The sequence below is a fragment of the Lampris incognitus genome, chromosome 9 (genome assembly GCF_029633865.1).
Source record: "Lampris incognitus isolate fLamInc1 chromosome 9, fLamInc1.hap2, whole genome shotgun sequence".
Lineage (NCBI taxonomy): Eukaryota > Metazoa > Chordata > Actinopteri > Lampriformes > Lampridae > Lampris > Lampris incognitus.
The window spans coordinates 48,530,611-48,552,868 of NC_079219.1; the positions used below are offsets into that span (position 1 = coordinate 48,530,611).

The 22,258-nt window shown below is 43.5% G+C and overlaps 2 protein-coding genes across 3 annotated transcripts in view; one reads left to right on the top strand and one right to left on the bottom strand.

Annotated features, from left to right (window-relative positions):
• Window positions 1-5,387, bottom strand: part of rgl2 (ral guanine nucleotide dissociation stimulator-like 2) — a 45,549-nt gene extending 40,162 nt beyond the window's left edge. For both annotated transcript variants that reach the window (XM_056285841.1, XM_056285840.1), the window contains exons 1-2: window positions 5,156-5,387; window positions 3,471-3,637 (exon numbers count right to left, since the gene is read on the bottom strand). In XM_056285841.1, coding sequence (XP_056141816.1) covers window positions 3,471-3,629 — 159 coding nt within the window. In that variant the 5' untranslated portion in view covers window positions 3,630-3,637; window positions 5,156-5,387. The remainder of the gene's footprint in view (window positions 1-3,470; window positions 3,638-5,155) is intronic.
• Window positions 5,388-8,882: 3,495 nt separating this feature from the next.
• The window catches only part of phf1 (PHD finger protein 1), a 33,884-nt gene continuing 20,508 nt past the window's right edge, over window positions 8,883-22,258 (top strand). The window contains exons 1-9 of the mRNA XM_056285799.1: window positions 8,883-9,061; window positions 9,192-9,312; window positions 10,048-10,126; window positions 10,314-10,395; window positions 11,308-11,394; window positions 14,647-14,741; window positions 15,271-15,419; window positions 17,912-18,007; window positions 20,068-20,136. Of these exons, the coding sequence (XP_056141774.1) occupies window positions 10,049-10,126; window positions 10,314-10,395; window positions 11,308-11,394; window positions 14,647-14,741; window positions 15,271-15,419; window positions 17,912-18,007; window positions 20,068-20,136 (656 nt within the window). The 5' untranslated portion in view covers window positions 8,883-9,061; window positions 9,192-9,312; window position 10,048. The remainder of the gene's footprint in view (window positions 9,062-9,191; window positions 9,313-10,047; window positions 10,127-10,313; window positions 10,396-11,307; window positions 11,395-14,646; window positions 14,742-15,270; window positions 15,420-17,911; window positions 18,008-20,067; window positions 20,137-22,258) is intronic.

Consider the following 22,258-nt stretch of genomic DNA (forward strand, 5'->3'; position numbering starts at 1 on the left):
GGTCGATGGTCCGGCCTAGAGCGCTTTATCACATGATAGAATGAGACAGGGAAAAAAACGAATGCACAAGGCAGCCCCAAGTCATTTCTGAACCCCACTGCCCTCATTGCACACACAGTCTGGTATATCGTGAGATACTTTGAGATGAACGGTTGTTCAGTGAGACGTCGCTTGAAGCTGCCTTGTGAAACTAGACTGAATCTGAATGTGAAATCTGTAATCTGCCTCAGAGGCAGGAGGATAAGGATCACACTTGTAAGATAGAGAGAGGCTGAGGTTTGCTTTATGAGAAAAACCTTAAAACACACACACACACACACACACACACACACACACACACACACACACACACACACACACACACACACACACACATACAACTCCAAAGCTATCCTGCACCCTTCTCTCATGATTGTCCCGTGGTTTTGTCCAAACCCGTTTCCCTCTTTCTCCACTCTTGTTTCCATTGCTGTAGGTTTCAATTCATTGTTTAGATGATTGGTGAGAGAGCACAGTCTCTCATGACTCAATGCCCTCATTTTCTTCACGTTCCCCCCCAAAAACAGGAAGTCCATAATGACTGAAGACAAACACAGGAAGCAGGAAGTTATGTTGCGTTGTGGTGCTATTTTTCTTCCCCTCTCCTTCCATTAAAACTAAGGGACTTTATCAAACTCTCCCCACCGTGTCTATATGGCAGCGACCAGGCAGCCCAGAAATAACCACACGGGTCCTTACCCTATCTGTACATCACTTTCAGTCCAGTCTCCATCAATGGCCTGTGGCTGAACAACAACTATTATCAGTCTTTTCTTCCTTTACATGAGGTCAATGTACTTGTGTTTCCATGTCACGGCAAAATAAACAGCTATGCCGCTGACGCCGTCACCCTTTGCCACTCTTACACAAGTCTTACCACCTAAGGGGAGCCATACATTTATCTTCTGAAGCTTTATTTAAAGACTTCCACCGTTTATTCCCCCCCTTTTTTTTGTCCTTCCTTCCTATCTTCCTCTGCGCTCCTCTTCTCATGCTTTCATCTGCGTACCCCATGGTGCCTGTCCTGCCCACCTTTTCAACCACAAGACCTCGTTTTACTCGGATCACAGTGGGACAAATCTACAATACTTCAAATTCAAAACCCCTTAGAACCCCCCCCCAAAAAAAACCAAGATTACGCAAAATTTTAAAATTTGTGCCGCTTTTGCAGAAAAAAAAATGAAACAAAAATACACTCGGTTATTTTTAGTTTGAAACATGCATACTAAAAGTGCACTGAAGTAATCTTGTTTTTCTCCCTAAGCGGTTTTGAATTTGAAGTATTGTAGATTTGTCCCACTGGGATCCGAATAAAATTAGGTCTTCTGGTTGAAAGTGTGTGCAGGACAGGCACCATGGGGTACGCAGATGAAACTAAAACTACACCTGTACACTGGTGGGACTGAAAAGTATACATTTCAGTCCCAACAGTGTACAGGAGTAGTTTTAGTCAGTTTTCAGAATCAGAATCGTGTTTATTGGCCATGTAGGTTTACATACACATGGAGTTTTACTCTGGTTTCGTGGCTGTCTCAGTGTACTGAACACAGAATGACAACACTACAGCACAACAAGTACACTTAAGTACACTTACAAGTGTAGTTTTATAAACTAAAAAGTTAGACAATTTAAAATATCTGTATACTATAAGTACATTTTCAGTTCTCCAAAGTAAGTATACTTCCTATACTTATGTATTCTGTCAAAAAAAAAGAAGAAAAGTATATAGGTTTTTTTGTTTGGTTTTTTTTGGTGAAAGACATGTAGGTATGTGTTGGACATGTTGTCGCTGTGTCTGTCCAAAGCAGCTTGGTTGTATTTGAGCTAAAACGCTGAAGGTTGGACGTGGCACTTTGCAGACGGACCGCCATGCACAGCCGTCTAAGTTTCCCTCATTAAAGAATGAGCAAGCGGTTGTGTTGCATCCCACCTGACAGACCGCCCCTCGGGGACATCCTATGAAACTGTATACCATATCTATATACGGCGGCTGACCGACATACATTATTTACCGACCGGCCCGGCAGCTGCCGTGTGACTGAAAGCAAGAAGGAAATCAGCTCAGCTGGAAAGAGAGTCAAAGCCATTTCTTTTTATAGCCCACAGGGAGTTTCTCGAGGCTGTGTGAAGTCAGAGCGAAGACGGCAGAAGTGAGCCGGTCGTTATGTGTGTGTCAGCAAGGGCCAAGAGAGCTGGTCAGGAGAAAAAATTAGAAAAAAATAACATAAACGTCCAGCTTAGTCAAAATATCTTGTGACCAGTAACCTTGGTATGAAGGTGTTAAGTCTGGGAAATAGGTTAAGCGTACAGAGGAAATGCAAATCCTTTGCAGCGTAACAAACTACACCGTGTAAGAAACCAAAAACCTCAGAGCTGTTGGCTGGTGAAGAACAACTAAATGTGAAGCAGTTAAGTTCACACTCTACACAGTTATCACGTCAAAGCAGCTGGAAAAGGCTTGCCCTTATCAGCCGGTGAAACATTAACAAAGGTCAAGGTTCATGGGGCTATAGACTGTACCATTTGTCAACTCTCTCCCTCTAGGCTTAACATTCAATGGCAACATGCAGTTTTGAAAAGTATATTCTGATATTTCCTTAGTATACAAGAAATATGATGCAATGGAAAAAATGTCACCCAAAAAGCGACATAATCTCGAGAATATTACACTGAAGCAAAAGAAGAAAAGGCTCTGTTCTAGTTGAAGAAAACCTGAGGAAATGTTCGTTTCCGTTAATATGAATATATCAACATGTAAATTGCTGTTGCACTACTGTGTGTGTGTCTTCCCCCAAGTGCATTCATGCTGAACTGGAAAGATTTCTCGGAAAAAGACCAGGTTATATTTCATTCACGAATCCAGCTGATTTAATTCAGTTTGTGGAAAGACAGCGTCCGGCTCACTGATGCAGCTCCGTGGAGAGCAAAACCCATTCAACAGATTAACAGCGTCGGTCTCTCTGATTCACGGTGGCTCTATTCCTGCAGGCTTTTCTGAAACCCGGCCGACCGCATCTGCTGTTTGCTCAGAAAAGCTGGAAGCTGAATTCCGCTTCTGTGCTCTCACAGAGGACGGCTCTAAATACCATTAGTTGTTAGCCAGAGGACCTGTGACAAGAGCTCTCCTAAATACCTCTCAGGACTACCAAAACCTTTACACTGCACACTGTATGTATGTATGTATGTATGTATGTATGTATGTATGTATGTATGTATGTATGTATGTATGTATGTATGTATGTATGTATGTATGTATGTATGTACACACCAAAAGTGTAATAAAGTGGTTGTTAACAGACCAACATACACTCCCCAGACTGTTGGAAAATAAAATGTAGAAAGTAAAGTTTGGCCCATGTGCCTTGCTGTCTGTAATTGTACAAATTGTACATAGGGGACATTTGTAACTGAGACTCAATACTCCTTCCTACCTGTGTGTAGTCCGGGTCGTCCCTGCTGGTGCCTCCCACTGATTGGCTGCTGGGCGTTCCGTTGTCAGGTGTTAAGGGCCGGTAGCCAATAAGAGGCACATCTCTTGACTCCACCCCCGGCAGGTCCAAACCACCTGTTCGTATGCTACGGGGGAGCATGGTGCGGGCTGCCATCGGAGGTAAACATCAGGGACACATGCAGTTAAAAGCAATGCTGGTTAACATTTAGGTACAACTTGCATTTCACCTCGTATAGTTGCATCTTAGGTCTTAAAGAACTACAGTGGCACTGGTGGTACTGGGGGAGGCAACAGGAACCTTGCAGTCAATGTGCTCTGGAAAAAAAAGCACCTTTAAATACATTAAAATATGAAAATACAAAAATGTAAAAGGTGAAGATGGTTTAGATTATCCTCAAACCATCTTATCAGTGGTTGTTCTTTAAAGAAGGGTGTTAACACACAGTGTAAATGGCAACACGGGGCCATTTTTGGTAGATCCTTTGTTTAAGGTGATTTACATTTCACCGTTCCTACACCAGGTCAAGATTTGAATACCAGCCCCTCCTTCTCTTTCCCGTTCCTTCTGGGGTATTTTGATTACCATGAAGATAGATATCTAGTAAACAGTGTTTGAGCAAATGAGGTGTCCATGGGGGAAACGGAGCAATAGAGAGGGGCAGTGGTGACAGAACCATCACACCCATTAGGAGGGCTCACACCTCCATGAATCCTACCAGTGAAGCCTTGGCTTCATCATGCCATTTTTGCAGGATGTTCGCTGCACACCAGGTAGATAGATAAATGAACAACACTCTGCACTTTCCCCAGATTGCAACAAAATGTGAGGCATGCCTGGCAGGTGGTCTTGTTGGTTACTGTAATCGAAAGGTCACCGGTCCAATCCCATTAATGGACAACGTGTCCGTCCATCAAGGAAAACAACACAAGGCATTCATTCAACCTTTCTGCTCCTTAATTGAAAACTGCTGTGGATCAGGTGGACGCCTACAGTGTAATGTAAAAAAAACGAATTTGCATTAAACTTCATCACGTGCTTCTATCTAAGACCGTTATTTGGGATTCATCCGGTTCCTATCATATTCCATTCACACTGAGCTCAGGTCAGCCGTGTAACGCTGGTCACTATATTAACCGTATTCATGGCTTTAGGAGACTAATTCGAAAAGCCAAGCGTCTCTGTGGAAAAGGAGGTATGCTGCAAATATTATGAGCCATGTGATGAATGCAGTTTGTGTCATGCCCAACGGTCCCTCGGCGGTCTGAATGGCTCCTATTCACTTCAGATCACAGCAAGCAGCCTCCATATGACTGAGGTGCACACAGCAGTAACCAGGTTAATGGTTACACCCCGTAACGCTTCCAGTCTGTTCTGCACATTCTGCCATAGCATGGTGCTGTGTGTTGACTGCTGACGCAAATATTACCACGCTGTGAGCTGCATCCTCAGGATATATCCTACATGTCTCCATAAAAGTTTGTATACAGGCCTAATGACCGCTTATATGATGTATTTAAATGTTATGGTGAACGGTTACTCTGGACCAGCATAAGGCATTGAAATTTAAAGACACGGCCGAATTACCAGACGAGATCAATAGCAGTGTAGAAATTAGGGGTTGTCCAAAAAAAAAAAATTCCAGAACAAACAAAACAGAAACTTACAGCTGAGTCACATTCGCTGAATTGTGTGTTTCCCCTCCGCTCCGCTGAATTCTCACCGCAACAGAGGAACGCCGCGTTCCGCCGCCGTGACGCGCCGTGACCGAGACGCGTCCGTACCGCCACCTCCTCTCTGCTCCTCCTCTCGCCTCCCTAGCTGTGTACCCGACGCTGCTCCTCTGGCGGGCTTATATCGTCTGATAACGCTTCATAAAATCCCTCTCTCTGCCTTCCCCTTCATCCTCCCTCCACCTCCTCGTCTCTCCTCTGACGGCGTAGTTCCTGATGTGCTTTGTTCTGCTCCGCCCCGCCGGGCGGTGAATCGAGAACTAAGCAGTGTAACAGCGTAATAACGTGTGATAATGGGATAATGTGACGGAATTGACTCTTGGGGAAAAGAGAGTTCAGGAATTTGCACTGAAGAGTCCGATTGCTTTTAATTCATTAGCACCCGCAGCCGCGCCTGAGCATTCAGACAATCGCGTACACGCCCACCACGCTACTAATCCAGGGTTGCTGGGTAATAAAACCCAAATCATCACCACCGTTGCTGCTGCTGCTGCTGCTGCGGCTGCAGAAAACACGGTGTTTTTTACGCTGCGTATGTGTTTCCTTTCGAGAGCTCTACCCTTCATCGGTGCCGTTAGGAACTGATGAGTCAAACAGACATTTAGCCATAATTACCCTATACAGATAACGGATGTGTCTAAGTGAGTTATAACAAAGGAGACCCTTGATGCCTTGCTCATGGGCTATTGTGCAATCCCTGCAGGTTGATAGACGCATATCAGAAACCCTTTGGTTATGCGACTGCAATCATGTATAACACAAAACAACACCCCCTTGACACGGTACTTACCTTATCATATGAATGCTATCCAACCATTTCATCTAAATGTTAACTGTATAGTGTTGACACCGGTAGATATTGACAGTTCTGCCGTATGGCGTACCTGCAAGAAATGGCCTATAGGTAATGGACAAGCAATAGAGTTTTTGTACATCGTCCACTGAATTCACCTGTTTGTATCACTTCAAAGATTATCCAGCCATACACCCAGCCATTATCCGTTATGAGTCCATCCCTCTTCATCAATGTTCTTTATGTTTGGGGTGATGGGTGGAGGCCTGGCGGCACGGTGGCGCAGTGGTTAGCGTGGTCGCCTCATAGCAAGAAGGTCCTGGGTTCGAGCCCCGGGGCAGTCCAACCTTGGTGGGTCATCCCGGGTCGTCCTCTGTGTGGAGTTTGCATGTTCTCCTCGTGTCTGTGTGGGTTTCTTCCGGGGAGCTCTGGTTTCCTCCCACTGTCCAAAGACATGCAGGTCAGGTGAATTGGCCGTACTAAATTGTTCCTAGGTAGGTGTGTGTGTGTGTGTGTGTGTGTGTGTGTGTGTGTGTGTGTGTGTGTGTGTGTGTGTGTGCACGCGTGTCGGCCCTGTGATGGCCTGACGGCCTGTCCAGGGTGTCTCCCCGCCTGCCACCCAATGACTTGCTGGAATAGGTTCCAGCATCCCCGCGACCCCTGAGAACAGGATAAGCAGTTCAGAAAATGAATGAATGGATGGAGGGTAGAGGCCTGGGTCAACATACTTGGGCCAGAATTTAGGGAGACAATTGGGGTAGGTCAGCAATCCATCATATTGTAGCGAATTCGGGGGACAACACAACCACAGAAGCTGCCGCGGCCGGGAAGCGACCCATATCGCCCTCACCGCAGGAGACATCGCTAACCGCTAGTCTACATTTATATCATATCATATCATATCCGCTTCCGGCGTGGGAAGATGGCGGTGCGAATTTACGTTTGCGGCAGTCTCACCCAGTGCCGTCCATGCAGTGTCTTTGTCCGCGTCTGCGTCCGGATTTGTTTCTTCGTCTGATGGCTGGGAAAGCTGGCGCTGGATCGGCTGGGGGAGCATGGTTTGCTGTGTCCTGTGGTCTGGGGATCGCGGCCCTGCCCGGAGCTGTGCCCGGAGAGGAAACACCTAAGGCATTCTGACAGGACACGGAAGCGGGGCAGGCTAAGCTAACAGCTAGCCCATACAGACCAGTAGTTCTGATAACACCAAGGACGGTCTGGCGGCGGCCTCACCTAGCCTTGGCTGTGTTTTTGGTGTCATCGACTCGTGTGGCGTGTGGGGAGGTGTCTGGCTGGGAGAGCTGGCGTTGGATCGGCTGGGGGAGCCTGGTCTGCTGAAAACAGTGGGCCCAGGGACCACGGCCCTGCCCGGAGCTGTGCCTGGAGAGGTAACACCGAAGGCGGTCTGACAGGACGCAGAAGCGGGGCAGGCTAAGCTAACTGCTAGCCCATGCAGACTGGCAGTAACTTCCGACAATCATCCTGGCTGGCGTTTACTCAATGGAATTTTTTTTATATGTTGGATGTGTTTGTTTGTTTGTTTGTTTATTTATTTATTTTTAGTGTTTCTAGTTTTTTTCCAGTTTAGATATATGTGTTCTCGTAGGTTTTGGATATGTGCTTTTGTCTCTGTGTTGCACTGCTGTGGGCTGGGGGAAAAGATATTTCGTTTCAAATAATGATAAATAAATTTTCCTGATTTCTGATATAATATATCACATATATACCATATCATAGCATAGTATAATATATTACCATGTTATGACATGTCATTAAAATGAGACCACGTTTTTTAATCCCTGTGTAAAACAGTCACTTTTGCTGAAGCTCAGGCTCAGGACCTTTTCTCCCCAGCACGCAACATTTTAAACCAGACTGTTATAATTGAGGTGTAGGGTATGATTGCCACCTAGTGGTGATAGTGGGGACATGACACTTCATCGCTGATGTGCCGGGGGCCATTTTGAACCACATGCTCGGCTGCTGTTGAGTCATAAAGGCACCAACAAGCGAGCTAAAATGCAAAAGAACAACACAACCTTGCTAAAGAAGGAGCTTAAGTCAGGTTTTGTCCATGCAGCTTAAAAAATCACGAGGGGGGCGGAGTCATGTCGGTCCGTGTGAGGGTTGAGGATAACTTGGCTCATGTTCAATTTTCCTTTAAAACAATTATATATTAAGATGTGGGCTGTATTCTGGGCTATGTGTAGCAAGACATTTCCGTTTGTGGGGACTCGTCTGTTTTTGTTTCCAGACAAGATCGATTCGATTTATGACTCAGAAAGGTTTTACTAGTGTTTGCCATGGTGTGAAATTAAAATGTGTACCTTTAACGTTGCGTGTGACTTTATGTGTATTTAGGGAGATAATACATCACTGTCGAGAGGTAGTTGCGCAATGCCATTTGAACAACCAACTGGGTTTGCACACATTTCGCATGTTAGGGTGCATAAAAGTGGTAAGCGTGGCATTCTGGGAAGTTAAGTTGGAAAACTTTCTCCTTCGCTTTCTGAACTTGCAGGCTGCTCCTCTTCGGGACTGACTAATCAGGCGGTAAACTCACTAATTGGCCAATTAAGCCGCAGACTGCGCCGCTGCTTCTGTAACGACCCCCGCCCCCAATAATCAACCCTGTCCCACCCTGTCGTTCATGACGCGGGTTACGGTCAGGAGGAGAAAGGTGTTGTTGTCGCTGTGCTCCTCCGGTTCTCCCCTCTGTATCTCCCTCCCACTCCATCAGGGTGTTTTATGTCTGCGTCACAACAAGTCGGTGGAGAGAGAGAGAGAGAGAGAGAGAGAGAGAGAGAGAGAGAGAGAGAGAGAGAGAGAGAGAGAGAGAGAGAGAGAGAGAGAGAGAGAGAGAGAGAGAGAGAGATGATGGCGTCTCTGTCGGTTTGATTCTCCTGCTGGTCTGACAAACGCGTCTTCGCAGAATCTTGTAGGTGGAGGGGGGAAAGAAAAGCAAAAGGCTGGGGAAGATGACGAAACGACGTCCTGGAGGAAAGGCAGACGGAGTGAGACGGCCGGACAGACGCCTTTTCCAGCTGACGGTTTGACTGACATACACACGCTTGGCACAGAGACATACATACATACATACATACATACATACATACATACATACATACATACATACATACATACATACATACATGCACATCCACTTTTGCACACACGCAGGCTTTCCATCTGAAGCAGGCAGTAATAATTGGTCAGCGGAGAACACAGAGGAGAAAACATTTCATGTCCAGCCTGCCCAGGAGTCGCCGTGACCCCGACGGAAAGGAGTTCTACTTGACAGGTACCCCAACCATCCTGCTCACTGTCATTTTGGCTGCTTCCCTATTGCTTCCCAAACGCTACAGTCGTGTCTTTATGCCGTGTGTCTGGATCTGAGCGCATGCACTGGAACAAATAAACAAATAAATAATCTTCGTACAGTCGTCCTGTATAGGTATCCTATATCCATGTATACATTTATACGTATAGATTCAAGTTTGTAGTTTTCGGTTGTTTTGAGAGACTGGACAACACCAAAGTGCACGGCAGATGCTTCAAAGTAGCCGCACAGCCGCGCTTGTTGTGCCAAACTGTATTGCAGCAGTCATCATGCAGTGATTTTTGTGTGTTTGGTCATGTGTGCGGTAATCATTTGTCCTGCTCTGTGATTGTGTACTCACTCTCATCTTTCAATCCGGTGGATACAGGCTGTCGCTATGCTCAGTTTGAGGGGGGCTTAACCCCTTGTGTTCAGCCCTGCCCGCCCTGAGAGCCAGGCGGATGCTGGGGCCATAAACCCTGTCAGCAATGGCAGCAAAGTATTCAGTAAATGAAACAGATTTCCATTTCATGCGAGCCCTCCTCTCTCTCTCTCTCTCTCTCTCTCTCTCTCGCTCGCTCGCTCTCTCGCTCGCTCTCTGTCGCTCCCGCTTGCGCTTTCTCTTTTGCTTTCCCCATCTCTCTCTCTCTCTCTCTCTCTCTCTCTCTCTCTCTCTCTCTCTCTCTCTCTCTCTCTCTCTCTCGTCTCTCTCCTCAGGATGGGGGGAGTGAGTGAAGGAGATGATGTGTTGGCTCGATGGAGTGATGGACTACTTTACCTCGGCAATGTGAAAAGAGTGAGTGTGTTTGTGGAAGCACGTACACGGCCACTCGTGCATTCTTTTTGTGTGTATGTGTGTGTGTGCGCGCGCGCATGTGTGTGCGTGTGTGTGCGCGTCCTCTTGAGTCATTGAGTGTTTGCACATGGATTTAAAAGGTTTTGTCAATCATCCAGCTCACTTGCCGTCTCCATCTCTCTCCCAGGTAGATGGAGTCAAGCAGTGTTGTCTGGTGAGATTTGAGGACAACTCCGAGTTCTGGGTTTTAAGAAAGGACATCCATTCTTGTAAGAGGAACTTCATTGTTACCCCCTCAAATAGAAAAGCAATGTGCAATGGTTTCCTGTTAAGAACAGCAGTGTGTTGTTTGATAACACAACTATAAGGTCCCACAGGTTTGTGTTTTACTGACACAAAAAGAAAAAAAAACTTTCAACGTGTTCAGCTGAAATCGTGCTTTCAGAAACCTTCCCTTGGAGCATAAGGACACAAAACAAAAAAGTATTAAAATCATTAGCTTCAAAAATTTCGTTTTCAACCCGCTCCCTCTCTCCCTCTCTCTCTTTCTCTCCCCTCTCTCCCCCCTGCTTTAATTTCACTTAAATGCGGTTTTATTGCCACAACTGTGGTTATGTAATGTACGTTATTGCTAAAGAACATTGCGCAAGGTAAAATTAGGGATAAAGTCATTTGAAATCACAATAACATCAACAGCATTATGTTGTATAAGAACAATACAGCAAGATAGCTCTCTCTCTCTCTCTCTGTCTGTCTCTCTCTGTCTCTGTCTGTCTGCCTCTCTCTCTCCCAGCTCTCAGGCTTGCACTGTATTTCAACACTATCGAAATCACATTTACGCTCAAGGTTATCATGCCAGGGTTTTGAATATATTCTGTTGGGGGCAATTTTAACTGTAATTAGGGTATTAGAGCACGTTTATGGATTTTATTTGCCTAATAACTCTTCAGGGAAATAGCGCCCCCAAGCCGGCCCGGATAGAACCAATGGAGGCGCGGTGCTCATTAGGAATGACAGAATATCAGCCTGTCAAAGGAGGTGGATCCTGAAAGGGTGCAGGAGACACAGAAATCAATGAGGTGGCAAGGAATTGAATCAATATACATAAATTAATATCATCGACTTCTCTCTCTCTCTCTCCATTCCCATTTTCTTCCGTCTACTTGTTCTGTTTTCCTCAGTTGCTGCTGGAGTAGAGGAGGTGTGCTGTGTTTGTGATGCACCGCCTCTTAAAGAGCCTCTTGTATACTGTCTGAAATGCCGCCATGGTAAGTAACATGAAAAACCTGGAGAAATAATTTCCAGGCCCCGGAACAGTTACGGACAATTATAATTTCTTGAAAGTTTTGGAAAACCTTTAAGAAATTTAAGAAAGTAGCATAAACTCTGTTAGCGATTGAGCAACCACTTAAAATGAGAACGTAACAGCGGGTGGAACCATCGCAGCAGGGCTGGCTTTAAGGTTTTCATCCTGTGTGTGTGTGCAGGAGTTTGTCTCACGCCTTGTCCACACGTACACGGGTGTTTCTGAAAACGTCGCTTTTTCTACGCGTTTTGGCCTTTCGTCCCCAGGCAAACTGCGCTTTAGGTCACCGGAAAAGGACCTTTGGGAAAACTCCTTCCGGTGTGAAGATTTTGAGAAACTTCCGTTTCCAGTGTTGACGCGTAGACGGGAAACGTTTTTTACTTGTTGGCTATTTTTTTCAGGCTTCTGATTGGCCAACGTTGCTTTAGGGCTAGGATTATATCGCCACCTGTTGGTGTGGACATTGACAGTGCATTCGTTGAGCTGAGTGGTACGTGTTTTTGCGTTTTCATTTGGACGGAGATTTTTTTAAACCGTGCTTGTGTGGACGAGATTTAATTTTAAGAACGAAGGAGGAAAACCTCATTTTCAAAAATACCCGTGTACGTGTGGACTAGGCATCGGTATGCTAACGTGTACCTCCGACAGCTAGCTCTTCTATAGCTAGCAAGGCCGCCGACAGCGTGCCTGGGCAAGTACAGCTTCAACAACCAGTGGCTTTAATGGACAAGTAGAAAATATGGCTTGCATAAATTTAGAGTGGCTCGTATACAGTGGGTCTGTTTGACAGATAGACTGACTTTAACATCTTACATAGGGTTCAATTAGTGGCAACTACAAATGTTTATTTTGGTCGTGGAGATTAAGCTAAAAGTTATGGAGAAGTCATAGAAAAGTCATTGAAAACCATTGGTGAAAAAATGTATGAACACTTCATATAGCAAATTAAATGGATATACCGCATTTCTTTCACAAGAAAATTCAGCAAAGAAGGCATGCGTCCACATAAATGGTTTCCAACTGCTTGTCATCAAAAGCAACGCCTATCAGTAAAGTCAGCTGTTGTCATGTCTGGTATGAATAAAAACCTGCACAGGCTCGGTGTTACAGGGCTGCTGACTGCAGGGACAACTGGTTAGGGATTACTAATGGTGGTTTGTGGAATAAACTTGGAATAAAGAGCACACTCTGATAAGAGTGACGATGGAAAACGGTGAAATAATTAGAAACGTAAAGGCCAGTAGATATATTTTATTGTAATTTAAGAGTGTGTGGACCCTGAACATTTGGTTTGAAATATTTAAAAATGCAAATGCAAAAGCGCTAACGTCCCAAGATGGAGCTTCGAGCCCAGACGTTGCAGCGAACATGACAGACAAGATTACTTTATGGGGGAGCTGATTAGAGTAACTTGTCCTGCCACTGCAATGTGCAACGTATACCTCTCTTGATCAAATAAACATCATTTACAACTCCATCAGAGGAGTTGTTGCAATAACAGGGCCTCAGCAGACCGGAAATGGGCATTCAAACTTGTAGAAAAAGAAGAGAACACTCCCTGCCCACCCCCTAAAAGAGACAAAAGCATACGTGGCATCAATCTTTTTTTTTTCTTTCTTTTTGGCTGTGCCATTCTTGGAAGTCCCACTATAGTGCCAAGGGCAAACATATATGCTTAGAACTAATCGGAAATTGGAGGAATAATGAAAACAATAGTGATTTCCAAGAAGTACCAGAAAGTTGAATCAGTTCATCTGGACACAACGTTTATTGAGAGAAACGTTTTATCACTCATCTAAGTGATGCAGTCTCAACTGACTGCAGGTATCCTCACCCTTATAAACAATACTGTTGCATAACGACCACAACCAATGATCGTGTCATATGCAAATTGCCATGACCATACCTAGAGTTAAAATGGCAATGCACAGAGAATTGGGAAATGGTAATGCATTAATTGGGGCATCGTAATGCATGACGCAATTCAACTTTCTGGTATTTCCTTACCTGGATTATTGACCATGCATCAAGATACTTCCAAGAGGCTTGTCATAGAAAATGTAAATATTTTCAAAGTAATATTTTTTTTCCAGCCACTCTAAAAGCATTAAAACAGACGAAGCCTTACAAGGCATAGTTCTTATTTATGAGTGTGAGTGATTCTGGTGAGACGAGATGGACTCTGTCTGTTACGAGTTATGGAATCTAATGTTCAGTCGTAAAAATGTGTTGTCTACTAAGGAAAGAGAAAATATAAAAAGACACCAGCAGAATAAATAGTTTAATTTACCTCCCATGGAAATCAACGTATATCGAGAATTTTCCCAGAACAAGTAGCGGGTATCTTAAAATAAGATAGGGTGCTCTACCAGTATGCAGATAATCTCACCCGATGTGGGAAAACAAACCAATTCACCTTGGTAACGAGTAAAATCATCTTTACCATCATGGTAGATTTCCTTAGTGAAAATAGTTAAAATATATGACCGTTCGGTAACACTTTCTACAAAGCTTGCATCTATAATGCCCTTTAAGCATCTATTGCATCTATAACGCCCATACTTTCCTAATGTGTATTACAATGACTAACGGCTATGGCTGAAGACTTAAATAGCACTGAAGTCTCATTATGCATCTCTACAAAACTTCAGCAAAACAAGTTGGCTATGATGCGTCATGACATTTGACAGATAAACGGGCTAATGATGACATATTTATAATGCATAAATCCATTTTAAATTGACAATGTATCATAAAGGTGGTTATGAGGTGTTGTGAGGGCGTATACATGGTTATAATGAATCTTACAATGACATAGCTACACTTATAGGGCGCTATAGATGCTTATAGGGCGTTATAGATGCAAGCTTCATAGAAAGTGTTACCAACTGTTCAATCCCAGTCCTTCTGGAGACTACATTTTCATGTCCAGAGGGATAATTTTTACAGAGCGAAATTTAGCTTTCATAAATACTTAGCACCAAGGACACAACAACCCAACTGACAGCAGAACACCTTTGACTGTCACTGCTGTTATGTCTATTTAGATTGCTAGCATGGAAAATGAACAGATGTGTGTGTAGTAAAGTGGTTTGCCTGCTGCAGAAACAAACAGCAAAGCACTAAACGCAGAGACACTATGCTATTACTGTCACTACATCTGTCTGTCCTCTGAGCACAAATTAAACACTCTGTCTCTTCCTGCTGTTTGCAGGTTATCACCCAGAGTGCCACACGCCAACCATCGAACCGGAAGCTGACAGCGATTCCTGGATATGTCGGCAATGTGTCTTTGCAGTTGCCACCAAGGTCAGGCAGCTAATCTCTGTCACACATGCATACTGGGGGGGGGGGGATAAACCTCTGGTATGAACAAATCCAGTCGGATATATTAGGCTTCAGCGCCCCTATGATTGCTGTGTATGGGTAAAAGATTTATTTGAGGTAAAAGACCTCTAATTCGCTCAGTATCGACTTCTGTCCAAGATGTTCCACATTGTGTCTGAGAAATCACGGCCAATCAATAGTTTCTGATTCTGAAAAACTATGCTGAAGTTGAGAGAACTTCATTTAAAGTCAATCAATCAACTTGCTCCAATTCTGCGGACATGAGATGAGAAAGCGCTGTGTTTAATTGTCCATCAGTCAGTGTGTGTATCTCTCTGTGCAGACTTTCTCCCTTTCAGTTATCTCACACAGCTGACCTACAATAAAAAGAGACAAATTGCCTTTTTTTTTGGACTGTTATCCACACGGTGTAATCTGTCATGTCCGTCACTGGGGTGACAGTGATTGGAGGGGTCATCAGCCAATCAGGTCTGTCTGAACTGTGTTACAGCGAGGCGGGGCCCTCAAGAGAGGACGCTTTGCCAGACTCATGCAGCTGATGAAACTCCGGCTGCCCTATCAGCTTTCCTCTTTAGAATGGGACGCGCAGCATCTGACCAATCAGCAGCAGTGTTACTGCTACTGCGCTGGGCCTGGAGAGTAAGTAACACCATCCATACAACCTACACCTATTGGAATAAGTAATCCACCAGATATAACTGGTGAAAGTTTCATGTCTTTGATGTTTAAAGTCAGACTGAAATCAGTCATCACATTTATCTTGTGTCTAAAACCCTTGAACACAGCATAGCAAAATATTCAGCAACATTTTTTAAATTTGTAAATGGCTTGTGTTTTATACCTATATCCATAACTGTTTTCAGTTGTCTTAAGAACTTTAGGAACTGCAAGAGAGTGGTCTAGTTCTTACTAATGTTCATGGGGAGGTGATGCACGATATTGGATTTTTGCTGATATCCGATAAGCCGATATTTTCCAACTCATTTTGGCCGATTGCAGATGCTGGTACTGATATATGCACGCCCCCCCCCCCACTTAATTGCAGAGAACATCAGGTTTCTCCTGTAGTGGACTGAACTGAAGCTGTTAGGCTACGGTCACACATGCGTGAAATTAACATTGGCGTTCGCCTCCCGATCACTTCCATTCTATGCGAGCGAAGGGGTGAATGAAACATTTGCGTCCGGTGGTGAAAGAAATTTGCATCTTCGCTTCGTGTGGAGTTCAGCTTTGGTGAACTTTGACTCGCGAATTTGCAGCCTCAACCAATAGCAAAGAAGTTTGTGTAGTTGACCCCACTTGGCTGTAATTGGCTGTAGTTTTCTTAGTGAGCCAGGATGGAGGAGACCTTGATTATTGTGTCTAACCAGCCGGTATTGACATTGCCCATGAAAACAACAAACTGCGCCACAAGAGAGATGCTGCCTGGCTGGCAGTGAGTCGGGAGACAGGCACTGAATGTGAATAAATGGATTATTATCATTATTATTATTATTAATAACATCAATTCATAATCCGTGGTATACAAATATAACTTTTACACCAATACTGTGTATGTACATAGTATGTACAACATGAACAAGTGAGACAGTTAAGTGAAAACATTTATTTATCTTTTTCTGGACTTCAGTGTACATTTTCCCGTCGGACTACAAACCAGCAAACTGATTTCCGTTTGCATCACATCCTGCACTGCCCACATTCAGTACTCCAAGATATGAATTTCACCTTGGTATGCGATGATCATTCGCATGGACATCGCACTGCTGATCTCTGTTTTTACGTGGCTGGTCTATTTTTTTTCTTGCTCTACGCGCGGCTATGCGTCCCTCCAACAGATGAGTACAATCTGTTTAAATGTGATTAAAATAAATACCTCATTGTACCAGAGGCAATGCGGCGCAGCAATGCAACCTTATGGGATTTTTTTTCATTGCACATTACAATACTAAATCAGTCAAGTCAATGTGTATTTATGATCCTGTAGTTAAAGTGATCTAATTAATTAATTCACTACCAGTTAAAACATTTGCCACTTAAGTTACCCATTTTCCAAAGTAGCCTACTTGAAATCTCTGAAAACTCCTCAGAAAACATGACTGGCACACAACCACACGCAACACAGATGTAGTTGGTGTAGCAGGTAAAAAAAAAAAAAATCGTTCCACCCTGCCTAAATGACGCACCGCATCCAAGCCTGGTAAGTGGTTCGCGTCACGTGTGCATAATTAAAGCATCATCTTATCGACCTGTCATAGTATCGGCATTTCAGGCCGATGCCGATATTTAATTTTCAAGCCTTTATTGGCCGATACCAATGATGTGTTGATATCATCGCGCATCCCTATTCACGAGCTGACTTTTAATTGACAAGTACAAGCAAGGAGGGTGTCACAGTTTGATGATGTGATATGATTGGCTGAAGGCAAATGAGCATGACTGATGACATCATGAGTATCAGAAAGAAAGACCAGCTGAGAGAAGTTGAAATAGGGCGAGCTCTTTTAAAAAGGGAAAAATAGGAAAACTGAATTACACCTTTTATTCTTGGCGAGGACAAAATATTTGACGATTTAAAAAAAACAAGTGATGTTATAAAATATTAGTGTTTCAAGTTCAGTGACTTTAAGAACATTATCATGGAGCTAGCAACAAGTCTGACCTGATCAAATAGTTGAAAGTCGTTTCTGTGTGACTTTGTTTTGACATGCAGTGCTTGGGTTTATTTTGGTAGTACGATTTCAGTTGTCAGCCACAGCAAACTAAATTGAATTGTAGCTACTTACTTATGATTGACTAAACTTTTATGGCACCCATTTCTTCAGCAAATTGGTCCCATCAGCCACTTTAGTAGGATAAAACAAAGGAAAGTATTTAGAGATACTGTTTGAGCCAGGTTTGCAGTTTCTTCGTTAATATAAGCCACATGAGGTTTACATTCAACATCAGCGATGTTCCTCGGCCCATCCACCATTGTGGTGGTTTCATAAAGGTTGAGAGAGAGAGAGAAAGGGCACTTTGATAGTACGGGCCTGAAAGTAATAAAGAGTAATAGATCGCTTAGTGCATAGTAATAAATCTTGCAATGTATACAAAATGTTGAATTGTTGAAATGACTGATATTCTTTCAGGTGGAATCTGAAAATGCTGCAGTGTGGAAGCTGTGGCCAGTGGTTCCATGAAGCCTGCACGCAATGTCTGACAAAACCATTACTGTATGGGGACAGGTGAGTTGGAGAGCATGGCAATGCAGGACTGGGCATTTGTTTCTTAAAGAAACAGAAAATGAAACGTACATACACGTATGTATGGGTTGGTAGTTTGTAGTATTGAGGGCGTGTAAGAAAAGTTCCAGGTATGCCTGACCATTCATGAGATAGGTGACTGTTTTTCTATGGCTGTTTTAATGCCATTGTAATGCACCGTGTAGTCTGCAGGAGCGATGTGTGAGGTCACATAGACTCAATGCTGAGAAACTCCACCGGTGTCACTGTTCAATACAGAAGAGACGAAAGCTCAAATCAGCTTCCACAGACAGGATGATGGAAAGTGACTGGGAAGGCAGGTAGGATATACTATACTAATTATAATTAGTATAGTTTATCCTCCCTGCCTTCCCAGTGGTCCAGTATCCTTTAGTGCAGATTTGGGGCTAGTCAGCTTATCTTTGGTTAAATCCCGAGTTCACAAAACATATATGGTTGGGCATTTGCTTTTGGTATAATTATTGAAAGTGGTCTGGAATTTGCTTTCAAGTGCTTAATTGTTGCTAATTGCTGTGACGTTGCCCTGTTTTGGCAACGAGCCCACTGGTAGTCGATGGCTGAGTAGTGTTGACTGATTAAAGGCAAGGAGGGCACTTAACAAATGGATTCAATTTCGGTGTCGTAATTGCGGTCATCAGCTATTGATAGCTTGTTGTAGTTTGTGGCCCTTTGGGTCATTTGAAAGCCTTGATTGGTGTTTGTTTAATGTTTTGGAGACCCGCTAGGTTTTTCCTGGAGTTTGGATAAATTTGGAGTATTTGGAGTATAAATTTGGATAAAGTTTGGATAAATGTTAAGGGTAATGCTTTGAAATTTTCCAAATTATGTGTGTCTTTTTGCTTTGGTCTCTTCCGCTTAACTCCTCTGATCAACACATCCCATTGTGTTATTGTTAAGTGTTAACAACTTCCTTTTAATTTCGCCTTTAAATTGTGTTTGCGTTTCCATTTCTGCTGTGATGAGGAGCAGTGTCATTGTTATTTGTACTCTGCGTTGACTTTTCCTATAACTTTTAGAGTTGAATTTTTTTTTAACCTAGTAAACACACTGGAATTTGTTGTGACTTGATTTTTACCGCGACTACTGAAAACACACAACTACAAGGACGAGAGCGGCAAACATAAAGCACAAGCTGGCGGTGATAAATGACAGACACATACATATCATCTACAATTCGCAACAGTACAATGGCAATGAGGCTGGATAAGCTGCTGAGCTGGGTGCAGCTGATAACCTGCCTCTCATGTGTGTAATAAAACGTATCCATCTATTTCGTTATTATTGTCATTAACCATCTGTGTTAGCCGGTTCCGGGTTTCACAGCCGTCCCGACACTGCCGAGCAAGCCTGTGTGTGTGTGGGTGGGTGTGTGTATGGGAAGGGGGGGGGGGTAGATTTAGACTGACAGCCACACAAGAATGGGAACGGATGGAGGAGGTGATGGAGGAACGATGAAGAGTGAGCTCACACACCTTCGTCATGGCTATGTGCTATGTCCCCATCCGTCCCTGCGACCTTCAGGATACGAGACATCTGCTTACGGCCCTGATAGAATAAATAACCCAGGTTCAGGGACATGCAGAACAGCATGCTGGGTAATTACAGTGAACGATAGAAACCCGTCTGTTTATTTCAATTCCATTAATCCATTTGCATGTCTTATGATGGTGAAATGCACGAAGGAGGAGCGTTTCCAGATTGGACTGGTGAAGTAAATGAAAAATAAATGAACAGATAATAATAATAATAAAAAAAAAAGACATTAAGAGGAATCTCAAACACCCAATGTAAAAAAAAAAATGATGTTCACGACCAATTTAGAGCAGAAACGCGAATCAGCGGTGACAGTGCACACAATCATTTCTTTAATGGGTCAGTGACTGTAAAATAACATCTTGGAGGAATGGAAACACAATGGTCAGCCTTTATTTATTTCGGGGGGGGGGTCCTTTTAATAAACCAAGTATGGGAAGGAAAGAGAAAGGGTAAGACATGCAGCATCTTTTATGTCTCTGTTTAAGGTTTTATCAGTTCCAGTGTTCAGTTTGTGCAAATGGACCGGAGACCATCCAGAGACTACCCATGACCTGGTAAGTACTGCTGCTGATGTACTGTATTACTACTGATGTACTGCTATTTACATTCTACTACTGATGTATGACTACTGATGTACTGCTACATACTGCTACTACACATGTGTTTACAACACATTACAGCATTATTGCAGCTTGTCTTTATTTACAGCTAGTTTGGAGAGAAATGCCTCACTAAATACTTTTATGCTAGAAGACGCCTGTTGTTGCTGATTTCCTGTTTTAAGTCCGTTTTATAATTTATTTTTTTCGTCATTTTTAATACATTCATTGAAAGCCTAGTTTATCAAACAAAAATTCATGTAGATGACAAAACACAGAGTGAGTCGGCATACGACTGCTCTCGACTCGAAACCTTTATCTTTCACCAAAACGTCTTGATGCATGCTCAATAATCCAGGTAAAGAAATCCCAGAAAATTGAATCAGTTCTTCTGGACACAACGTTTAGTGGGGTAAACATTTCATCACTCATCTAAGTGACCTCTTCAGTCTCAGCTGACTGCAGAAATTGGTCCACCCCAAGGATTGGTACAAACAGAATAATATAGTGTAGCTGTTAAGTGCCAGGAGGATCGCCATGACTTGTACATCGGGGAAACCAAACAGATGCTGGCCAAGCGGATGGCACAATACAGACGAGTTAACATGTCAGGCCAGGACTCCACAGTCTATACCCTTCTACAGACCAGTGGCCACTCTTTCAAGGATGAGGATGTGCACAACCTTGATAGGGAGGAATGCTGGTTTGAACGGGGAGTCAAGAGGCCGTCTATGTGAAGAGGGAACGACCATCCCTGAACCGAGGGGGAGGCCTAAGAGTACATCTGTCGCCATCTTACAATGCTGTGATTGCAACTATTCCCCAATCCTCTCTGAATAGTACACATGGCCCTTGAAACTCTACTTAATGGTCATGGTAATTTGCATGGGCGGCACGGTGGCCCAGTGGTTAACGCTGTCGCCTCACAGCAAGAAGGTCCTGGGTTGTCCAAACTTGGGGGTCATCCCAGGTCATCCTCTGTGTAGAGCTGTCACAGTTATTACATAATCGCCTGATCACGATTATTTGACCTGACTACGATCATTTTGCATAATCGTTAGAATCATTTCCATTCATTTGTATAAAAACAGCTGGATGAAACTAACAGAAATGTCATATTTCCATCAGTATTTCCACGTCGTTTTCCACCGTTTGTTGTTTGACTGACGCTCTTTTAATGATGTAATCTTGTTGCGCCTCTGGCACATGAGTGGTGAATTAGTGCTAACAAACTGTTTATCTTGAGATGCTTATTCTATAATATTCGACGACTGCATTTCGACGAGCATCTGTTGACATTAACATCATGGACATAGTTGCAAAGCCAAACACCACAGCACCGCTGTGGGCACATTTTGGTTTTACGCCAAATGAAAAAGGAGAGCCCAATAACTTGGAGGAGGTGATTTGTCAGATTTGCAGCAAAAAGGTGGCAGTCAAAAGCACTAATAACACAAATTTATAAAACCATGTACGGAGCCACCATTCCACCCAATTAGCTGAACTTGGAAAGACAGCCACCGCCCCAGTTCCATCTTTGCCATTGACTGTTCCTGAAGCTTTCGGACGAATGTCTAAATATAAATGTGACAGTACCAGATGGTGCACGTTAACAGACAGTGTAACACGGTATATAGCCAAAGAAATGCAGCCGTTCAATACGGTTGAAAAACCAGCATTTAAAGAAATGCTGCAAAAGTTTGACAAGCAGTATGATTTACCAGGAAAAACACATCTCCAAAACTGCAATTCCCAATTTATACAACCAAATGAAGGATGATATTATCATGGATTTAAAAGAAATTGACTTTTACTCAGCCACTACAGACATATGGTCAAGTTCAAATATGACCCCATACATGAGCTTAATATTACATCACCTCACCACTGACTGGGCTCTACAGTCAAAGTGTGTAGAAACAAGATATACACCAGAGAACCACACAGCTGATACACTTGCAGAATGCCTTCAGTCTGCTTTGGCAGATTGGGCATTAGATGAGCAGAAAATGTCCTGCATAACCACAGATAATGGATCTAACATTGTGGCAGCAATAGGTAAACTTGGTTGGCCATG